At 33.1% G+C, this 10,726-nt stretch overlaps 2 protein-coding genes across 4 annotated transcripts; both read right to left on the reverse strand.

Annotated features, from left to right (window-relative positions):
* Nucleotides 1-891: 891 nt before the first annotated feature.
* Nucleotides 892-3,484, reverse strand: LOC105122932 (40S ribosomal protein S12-like). 3 transcript variants are annotated; one of them, XM_011022318.1, is made up of 5 exons: nt 3,301-3,484; nt 2,364-2,405; nt 1,550-1,835; nt 1,151-1,216; nt 892-1,069 (listed from the first exon to the last, which is right to left on the reverse strand). In XM_011022318.1, exons 1-5 carry the CDS (start codon nt 3,312-3,314, stop codon nt 1,010-1,012), a joined length of 468 nt encoding a protein of 155 aa, XP_011020620.1. In that variant the 5' UTR covers nt 3,315-3,484; the 3' UTR covers nt 892-1,009. The 3 variants fall into 3 exon arrangements, with proteins under 3 accessions (XP_011020620.1, XP_011020622.1, XP_011020621.1); XM_011022320.1 differs by lacking the exon at nt 3,301-3,484 and adding an exon at nt 2,553-2,761; XM_011022319.1 differs by lacking the exon at nt 3,301-3,484 and adding an exon at nt 2,510-2,761.
* Nucleotides 3,485-4,383: 899 nt separating this feature from the next.
* On the reverse strand, nt 4,384-6,067 carry LOC105122933 (probable CCR4-associated factor 1 homolog 6). The gene is made up of 2 exons (XM_011022321.1): nt 5,950-6,067; nt 4,384-5,753 (listed from the first exon to the last, which is right to left on the reverse strand). The coding sequence occupies exon 2, from the start codon at nt 5,621-5,623 to the stop codon at nt 4,799-4,801; it is 825 nt and encodes a 274-aa protein (XP_011020623.1). The 5' UTR covers nt 5,624-5,753; nt 5,950-6,067; the 3' UTR covers nt 4,384-4,798.
* Between the last annotated feature and the right edge of the window lie 4,659 nt (nt 6,068-10,726).

The following is a 10,726-nucleotide window of genomic DNA, read 5'->3' on the forward strand; positions in this document are numbered from 1 at the left end:
GCTCATTCAACGGTATTGCATTACTCCCAATCGTTTTCTTCTTTTCAATTTCTTGATTTTTTCTTTATCTCCCCGCTACCTCACCATCATAGATGAGTTGCAATTCTAATGGCCATGGTGATGGTTTTCCTGGGTTGTCTAATACGAGCAAAAAAATTGAAGTGCAGATTCTAAGTAGTGACGATGGAGGAGGGGGAGAGTGTAATATTTAATGTAAAATAATTGGTCACCCCTGCCAGATGAATTATTTGAACTCAATTTAATCTAGTTTCTTTTTGTTATGAGAGGTCTGGAGATCTGGGTTTGGGCAAAGAGGGTGGAGATTAGTTTTTTTTAATTAAATGAAAAGGTTATAATATTTAATACAGGAATTTTTTACTTTTTAAATAAAATTTATGATAATTTTGTAAATAAATAAATCCCTACAGAGTTGTATACTTTACTCCAGCAGCAGATAACTGGGCAAACCCAACAGATTAAGATTAAGGCATGAGGACACGGGATGCGCATGACAGGGATTTTATGGAACTCAAATCTAAGATCTCAGAAACTTGAATATGAAGATGATTCAAATCGCAAGCAACTTCAAGGCACTCTTGGACAATCAAAGCAGGAAGTGAAGGAAACGCTTGTAAAAGCATGTGTTTCAGCAACAAACATTAAACTGGTAACTATCATGCTCAAAAAACATTTCCGCCATGTCATTTATTAATTGAAATCTTAAAAATGTGCTAATTCTGCATTTCATATATCAGTAAAATGGTGTTTCGCCACAACAATAGGAAGCAATTTGATTGAAGTCATAGGCAACTAGACGACTCAAAACTCCCTGACCATGAGATTGATGACCGGAAAACACTTTAAAAAAATAAAAACTGACCATGAGATTGATGACCGGAAAACACTAAAAAAAAAAAATCCATAGAATTGCGGGTCCATGGAAACATGGAATGAAGGTCTCTATAAATGAAATTCAAATCAGACCCTGTTAAATTAGAACCGTTTTGACTCAGTGAGACTTGACATGTTCCTGAACAACATTATAGCCTTCACTTGTCTCACCATAATCCTGCAAACCAGCAAGGGATAAAATGTTACCCCTAAAGATGACAATCCAGTACAAACATGCAATAACTTAAAGGACTCATACCTTCACAACAACACAGGAGCAACCAACAACCTTCCTGGCCTTGCCCTCAGAATCAATCTTGCATAACTGCATGAAGGGACAACAAAGCAGTACAGTAAATAAAGGTTATGGTTTTGTGACAAAATCATTTAATGGAAATACATATGCAAGTTTTCACAGGAAAAAAATGGTAACATGATCTGCAATAAGCCAACATCTATTAATTCAATACGAAACAACAAGCTGTTTTACTCTTTTGACCTAGCTAACAAAAACTCCATCACTGGCAAGAAAAACATGATGTGCTACAGAAAATAGATGAGGAAAAAAAAGGCACTATACCATAGTTTTACATCCAAGCTATATGTAGACTAAAAACATTAATGATTCATATAAAAAAGCTAATAAATAAGAACTTACTCCAGCCCACTCGCCGAGGGTCTTAGCACTGGGAACCATCAATAAGCCTACACCATGATCAGCACAGAGTGCTTTAACGAGTTTGACATAGTCTGGCTGGTTGCAGTCCTCTGCCAATACACAGAGCTGGGCGGCATGCTTCTCAATCACTTTAGCACCTTCATGGAGGCCCCGGGCAAGTCCACCATGAGCTAGAGACTTTTTCAGAACAAGCTGTAATGCTGTCATCAAGTCCATGGCCTCAAGAGGCTGAGCAGGAGTCTCAACAGGAGCGGGAGTCTCTTCACTGCAAAGATGTGGAGATTCAAATACAATAACTAATGATGGCCCATACCATCATTTCCAGTTCAAGAATCAAACAACAAAAACCCCACATCAGATAAATACGATAGATACTTTCTGTTTTTTTATTTTGGGGAAGGAAGAGGATACAAAATGCACCACCCTTAAGTGCTAAGACTTGAAATCATTGAATGGAAGCCCAAAAATTCCAAGAAATCAAGATGCACTTGCAATATGATGGGTTGAAACGTGCCCAAACTCTAGCATAAAAACCATTCGCAATTCTCAAGAGAAATAAATCAATTCACCATGTCAACAATCACCACAAGTAACAGCAAAAAGAAGAAGAAGAAGAAGAAGCACCTAGCATATCAAATGTGCAACAGCATTTTGACCAATAAGAAAAACCCAAAATCATAAATTACAAACTAATCTCTAACAGCATGGGTTAAACACACAATAATAGCTAGTAAAACAGGAAATCACAAACAAACATGGGTTAAAATTATAATTTATTAAAACAGTTACATACCCTGACATTTTGGGATTTGTTGATAATGTTAGAATCTCCTTACTGCAAAACCACAAGAAAGCCAAAACAGAAAATCAGTACTCCAACAATACTGATCAACTACAAACAGGACAGAACAAGATCAAGATTTGATGACTTTAATTAACTGAAACTTAAGATGGCTTGATGCAAGAGAAAGAGGACAAAGAACTTTGAAGGTGAAGGCAGGCCTCCTGCTGCAGGCGCAGCCACTGGGAGGGTCGTAAAGGAAGACGATAATAAAAGTACGGCAAAAACTTTAAAAAAAGCCCTAAATTTCTAAGCGACCTTCTTGTCGTTCAATTCCTTATCCTAGGCCCTGAGGTCCAATATCCAGCCGGGCCTCGATAAAATTGAATCGAAACAGAGCTCGGTCCAACGGATATATTTAATTCCTTTTCTTTTCTTTAACGAATAAGAAATCTTATTTTATTAGTTATTATTTTTAAATGCAAGTTTTTATTAATTAAATACATGGATTTTATTAAATTATTTATTTATGATCACGTTGAAAATAATTATTTATGGATTTTATCAATGTTCTCTATCAACTTGGCATGTGAATTGTAGCAAATATCCAACTCTGCGGCCGATAGAAATCCACTTTCTTCATTCGGTAGGGTTTATCACAAGACTCCATTAGCAGTTGCTAACTAGCTGATGCTAAAAGAGTCTGAAAACATTGAAGGGGAAAAGATAGAAGAATCAGAAGGCAGATACAGATAATAGCTTATTAGGAAATCCTGGCATACCCAGAAGCTGACCAAAAAGAAAAAGACCTGCACAACCGAGAAATTCCTGCAATAAACATCATCTTACACCTTACAACATTATGATTCCGGTGCTAATTAATGCACTATCACATTCATAAAGCATCATAGTTGACCCACGTCATCTTCGAAAGGAAAAATGCCATTACCTGAAAATTCCCATTGCAAACTGCAATGCAATTGTATGCTTGTTGCATCTCGAACACCATGAGAAATGGGTACATGAGCAGAGCAAATGGGAATTGGGATACAACTAACCACTTAACTCTACAAGATACTAACGGTACCATTTTATCATTGTTGACCACTCATGCAAGCCATCAAGAAGTTGAAGTCCAGTTCTCTTACATTTTGACCACTCATGGAGGCCATCAAGAATTCAAGTCCAGTTCTTTTACATTTTGACTTCGAGCCAGCATCATCTTTAGAATCTGCTTGGATAATGAACCTCTAGTGAACTCAAAAGGTAAAAAGATTTCAAGGCCACAAAGTCAATTTTCTGCCAAATCTGATTATTGCAGTAAAGATCATGGAACTGAGACCTTCTGCATTACTTTCAGGGTAAAGAAGGCAAGCTCTTTTAAAAAAAATTTCCCAAAAAATCCAACTGGGTAAAAATAAATCAGAATAACAAGGTAAGCTGGAAGAAGACAAAAGGTGTCTATGCTGAAAAGATGAAACATGTCCGATGATTGAGAAGATGGAAGAAAATACTAACTCCACATTGATAAAGCATCAACCTTGATGGATCGGCTAAGACACAAAAATATGTAGTAGTAGAACTATACCTGACCAAGTAACATAGCTGACATTGAGCAGTTGAGTAGAGATATGAATGCAGCAAAAGTAATTTTGACAGGTAACTTGAGAAAAACCTTAACCGGAAAAGGATGGTGCAAATGCTAGGGAAAATGATGAGCAAAGTAATTTCTAAACAATAAAAGAAACCCAAACAATCAACAGACAGAGCTGCCATCAGTATACACATTACTGAGGCCAACGCAATGAGAGAGAAACCAAAACCAAGGAGGAGGAGGGGAAGGAGGAGATTTTACTCGTGCTGGTATAAGGAGATGTCACATCATTTATTATCTGACATCATCTGTGAACCAGTATTGTGTTTTTGTAAACCTAAAAGCAGTAATTGACACTTGAAACTAAGTACTCTATGATGCAGGATACTACTATAGATGATTATAAATCTATAACTAAGAACCAAGGAGGAGCACGCATAAGAAACAATTCATATATCAAGGAAGCAGAGATATACATAAAGTTCATAGAGAAACAATCCAACAATCACTAAGAAAATGAACAGGAAAAATAATCTTGTCCCTGGAACAGAATTCAGTTGTCTGGAAGCTGCACTAGCTGGCTATGGATAAAGATAAACTAAGTATCAGAATTGCGAAGAGAACTATCAATGTTGTATCTTCATTTAACAAAATGATTTATGTCACCATGAAGTTAAGCACATTATTTGACTCTTATTCAGAAAGTGAAGCAAGCAGGCAGAAAGCATTTTCATATATCAATAAACTTGTTGAACAAGAGTGTACATGAATTCTAGTGTCAGGCACCACATAGAGTTGAAAAAAGCATTTTTCTAAGCTTTTTTTTTGGGGGGGGATTTTCTATTTTTCATAATCAATGAGTAATTTGTCCATTCTCGACACCTAAACCATACAACACACCGGCATATTTTTCCAATGAGCCGCTAAAGAAATTTTCTTTCAATTTCCTGAATGTACAAGCTGTAAGCAAACTATCCGAACCTGCTTGATGACATATCCCAATTCTCTCCACTTCTAACAACTCTGCAAGCTTGTTCAACCCCCCATGAAGGCTATTGCAAAACTTCATCAAATGCTTGATGTCATAAAGAGTTGGAAAGTACATGTTGATCAAATTAAAGAACCCGGCTTGTGTATCTGGTAAATTCTGGCATGTCAACAGCTTAAGCAAGTACCCAAAATCATAACCACTATGAAAAGTCACCCAGTACACACTATCATTCAACACAATCCCAGACGACATCAAGAGCTCACCAAATCTCACAGCATCAATACCATTTTCATTGTTCTTATTTAAGTCAATCCCACTCTGACGCAAAAGCTCAATCGAGTCATTTGCAAAAACATCCTCATTCACATTGAACTCGCGGAAATTAAACTGCCAAATGCAATACTTATCAGTGCCACAAGTTGGTAAATTCCCTTGATCATCTGAAAAGGTAAGACCCAGTTGAATCAACTTCAACACATCCACATTATCCTTCAAAGTTTGGTAATGATAGTCATTACTATTCTTAAAATTACCCACCGGACGCAGCACAATGCCCGGAAACTCAGTGTCCATGGCAATATAAGGGAAATCATCAACTATTTCACGGATAAGCGCGAATTCTTCTTCGAGATTGTCATTCCACACCTCACGAATGTGAATGGAATCACCTTTCGGCAACAACGACATCACAAAAACCAGAACAAAATCAAACCCACAACAAAATTTCTTAACCCCAAATGTTTAATGGAACTAAACATTCAAAATCAGCACCGAACTCTAACAAAATCTATCAGTCACCCGATACAAAAAACCAAATCTGCAACCAAATTTCAGAAAAACAGAAGAAACCCATGTCAGCTCTGAACCCTAAAGCCCAGGAGCAGCAAAATAATCTAAAATAAACAAAGCAAACATGGAGATCTGACAAAGAAATGAATAGCAGATCTAAAGCGATCCATGATCAATAAAAAACGCAGAAATTCTAGAGAGAGAGGGAGGGGGTGGGATCTGACCTGAAATTAGAGAGATTTGAAGGATCTGATAAGAGATCTAAAGCTGCAAATTCTAGAGCGAGAGAGACGAACACTTGGAGAGAGAAACTAGAGAATAAAAAAGGGTGTTTGTGTGGATGTTATTATAAATAATAGGAGGAAGAAGAGGATACGGTAAGAGATATTTTTTCAAATTTTTTTATTTATATGGTAGAAAATGATACCATTAATTAATTGTCTTTTGATTTTGTGTTTTTTCTTCTTTTTTTTTTTTAGAAAACAAAAGTTACAGATAATTTGATTCCTTTTCTTTTTTCTTCTTTGATTTTAGAGAGTTTTGAGGGAAAAGAATCCTTATTTTTCCTGCTCATCTCCCCAGCAGCATTTATGTCCTTTGACCCATAGTATTTGTTAAATAAATGAATAAAAAAATAAGAAAATGAATTTATTTGAAATTGTTATAAAAAAAATTTTCTAAAGTATTTTTATTTTCAAAATATATTAAAATAATTTTATTTTATTTTAATATCAGCACATAAAAAATATTAATTTAAAACTAAAATATTCAAAAACTTTTAAAAGTATGGTTAAATCGTAATGTTAAATGATGTCTACATGTAAAAATTTAGTGAGTAAGTAGCTTTTATTTTTATTTTTTAGATAACACTAACCAATAACATAATATTAAAAAATATATATATAAAAAAGATCAAAGTAAAGTCGAATCAAATTAATCTCTGAAGCCCATAATTTGAGACATAAGACCGAATTAACTATAAAAGGCAAGTTTGAAAAAATCACAAAACAAAATTATTAACTATTCAAAATTAAAAAATAAAAAATATATATAATATTTCACATTGATAAGTGAGAAAATGGTAACTTGTCTTGTTAAGAGTGTTGGTTGCCAACTTATTATATGTATTTTGTGGCGTTTAGCTCAGAAGCCAACTCATATCACTGGCAACGAAGTTGTGAAGACGATAAGACCCAAAACAAATAATATATGACAGGTTGGACGAGACTGTTATATTTGATATCAGAGCTGATCTCATTAACTATTTAGTTGTGCAGACGGGATTGTCGAACTTCTTAATGATGTGGATTGTAATATCCCACATAAGCAGGCGAGACAGTGGTAGCTAATCTTATTAACGGTGCTAGTTGTTAACATATTATACGTGTTTTTAGACATTAGGCTTAGAAGTGAGCTCGAGCCATCAGGAACAAAACTGTGAAGACGAGAAGGCCCAAAGCGAACAATATATGGTAGATTAGACAGTGCTATCACAAATAACAATCAAAAGAACAATAATCAAATCTGATATAAAAATTAAATTAAATTAAATTAAACTATAAGGGATGACATTAAAAAAATAAAATAAATCAATAAAATTATTTAAAAATACAGTAATAAAAAATAATGAGACCAAATATGATTGACGAAAAAAGATATAATTAAAAAAATTAAATTTTATAAATTATTTTAAATAAAATAAAGAGTATTGAAAAACAGGGATCAAATCTAAAGAAAAACAAGTTAAAAGATTGTTTTGAAATATTAAAGAGTTTGACATGAAAATCAAAGAGAAAAAAAATCATTGGCGTCAACCAGAGATTTATTGACCACACGTGTTGTCCAACAATAAAGGGGTCATTAAGGAGATTCCAGCATTACTTTGAAAGCTAGCATTTGTCCATTAGAAAACACCACATGTATCTCCCAAGATGCATGAACATTATCCACTCGCTAACATATAAGCTACAAGTGTTATATACTTTTTTTTAATAATATTTTTTTAATTAAATTATCAACTTACCTCCTAAAGTTTTTTTATAATAAAAAACATAATATAAATATAAACTTGAAAATAAAAGTAAGTTTTGATATAATGTTCAAGAATGGAGGGACATTGAGAAAATTCCAATGTCGCTTTAAAAACCAGCATTTATTCACTAGAAAATATTATATATGTCGCCCAAAATAAATAGGTACCATCCACGATAACACAAGAGCTACAACTATCAGCTATTTTTTTGAATATAATATTTTTTTATTAAATTATCAAATAACTTTTAAAAATTTTTTATAATAAAAAAATAATACAAATAAAAAAAGCCTTGAAAAAAAGTAAGTTTTAATATTAAAATTAATTTAATCATTTTACTATTTAAAAAAAATTGAAAAAAACTTGAAACACAAGGTTAACTTTTTGGCTTTAAAAAATAATAAAGTTATTTTTTATTTTACCAAACTAAAAAAAATAAAAAGACCAATCCTACCATAATCAATTTAATAATATCAATTGGATCACGTGATAAAACCAATTTACCGGCAATCTAATCAATTTTGTAATGCAGCAATACACGCATGCCTTGAGTTTTTTTTTTAAATAACTGGCCAATAATATCTTCATGTATGTTAGCGTGTGATAATTGCTTTCATAGAAATGATTGTGTTGAGAAATCATCAAAATTAATGTTTTTCAAGGCTTTTTTTTTTTTTAAAAAAATGGTTTTCACATTAGTTTATAATAGCATATAAAATGACTAGAGTTGCGTCTAAATCAGTGCAAGAAAAATAAAATACAAAGACATTTTAAAAGACATTCCATCATATCCCCATTATGGCCCCCTCCTTTTTATTTCCACTCTCTATTTATAATAAAAATTACTTTTTAATTTTTTTTTACTTAAAAATATATCAAATTAATAATTATGTGAAGAGTCACTGGGATGAAATTGTGCTCTTCAATGCGAAGCTGCTCCGCACCCAATACTTCTACCACCACAATAAACCATGATCCCAAATTCTAATTCAAACTGTACCCAAATCAGCAGATACATAGATTCTCAATATCAAACAAGGTTCTTCTTTATTAAGCCCCCCCTCGCAGTATATATTTAAATCCATGTCACTACAGGCAAGGAATAGAGTGAGGTCACTGAGGTGAACTATTTAAGCTACACAAAAAGAAAGAAAATATTGTACGAAAAGAAAACAGGGGAAACCTATTAATGTAGCTTATATATTACATGTTTTCTCAATCACAACTTTGAGTAATAAATTAAGCTGTTGTAACCTTTGGTTTCACCAGATTCTCAAATCCAACCTTTCGTTACTTAAGTCTATCAAACTTAACAAGCACATGATTTTTCATTTCTCAATCAAATTAAATGTCCCTCTTCTCTACCCTATTTCCTCTCTATTATTCTGCCTTTTCCCTTCTCTTTTCTACTCTGAATCCTTTTCCCTTCTCTTTTCTACTCTGAATCCTTTTCCCTTCTCTTTTCTACTCTGAATCCTTTTCCCTTCTCTTTTCTACTCTGCATCATGTTGCCTTTCTGTTCTATGACCACATAACAGACCAGGTTCACACAGTAGCTCAATCAAGTTCAAGTTCATGTTCCTACTGTGCTACAGATTTATAAAAGCTGAGCTGGACATGTTAAGTGATGGTTAGCTAAGCTTGGCTTGTATACAATTAAGCACACCTTATGCCCTAGGAAATGAAGAAAGGTGGGAAAATAAGAAAGAGAGAGAGAAATAATTGATATCTATCAATAGTAAAAGGAGAATATTGAAAGTACATCACTGGCAATGAGCTTAGATGTTTCTATCTGCTCCTCAATCTTCCAGTCCAGATTTTCCAGCCTTTTTGTTAGATGTCTTTTTGTTGACTGCACAAGTTCATGGCCGATTGAGAACTAAGAATACTGCAAAGGATCCAAAAAATAGAGTTGCTATATAAGACATAAGACTTATTCAAAAGAATAGCCCATACTACTTACAGCCAATGTTTCTGAAACATTCTCCATTTGTTTTGACACAGTTGCAACAGCATTTGCCATATTTTTCTTTGTTACAAACATTACATCTGAAAATGACCAGTCCTGTGCCATAAAGCAAATAGATGATGCATACACACTTCAATCAGCAAGAAGCCAATGAGCTAACAAGTGCAACACCGTCAGCATTTGTGAGAAGAAATACTTTTAATTTTAAGCATTAAGAATCTTGCCTTCCACCACATGTAACAATATCCCATTGCTCCAAGAGCAGCAGCTGGCACTAGGTAAGATGAGAAACTCCCTATGTGTACAAGAGAATTTACAAGTGTTGTTACATTTTGAACTCTTCTATCAAGATGTACTAATAGAAATGTCGCAACTTGCCAAAAATATATAATAAAACTATGCACTTATTAGAAGTCCAAATGAATCCTTTTTTTTTTTGTTAGAAAATTGAGATAAATAACCACAACTTTCATGAAAACCATGTATTCAAATCCTAATATTATCAATAATGTTTTATCCAGCTATCAAATCAATAACTAGCCACCAAATTAATAATTCTAAACTTTAGCCTATAAAAAGAGACATTTACCATACCTTTAGGCATCTGAGTTTTCAAATAAAAATATTATTCTTGCTTTTTTTTCTTTGTATTTTTGTAATATTCAAGTTTTATTTTATGTTATATTTTCATTAATCTCTTGTTTATGCTTATCATTTCTTTTACTATACTTAGTCAATTTATATCATAACTATGTTCTTATCTTGTTTATTTATATTTTTTTTCTTCATTATATTTAGTTAAATTAATTTTTGCCAAGGTAAAAAAGTTACACTAATTGTGTAAGAATAAATATAGTACAAACTCAACATGGACTTTAATATTTATATTCAAGAAAGTTTTCTATTAATATATTTTAGTTAAGTTTATTTTTGCTAAAGTGAAAAAGTTACACTAATTGTGTAAGAATAAATATAGTACAAACTCAACATGGACTTTAAT

The sequence above is a fragment of the Populus euphratica genome, unplaced genomic scaffold (assembly GCF_000495115.2).
Source record: "Populus euphratica unplaced genomic scaffold, PopEup_1.0 scaffold8.1, whole genome shotgun sequence".
In the NCBI taxonomy this organism is placed as follows: domain Eukaryota; kingdom Viridiplantae; phylum Streptophyta; class Magnoliopsida; order Malpighiales; family Salicaceae; genus Populus; species Populus euphratica.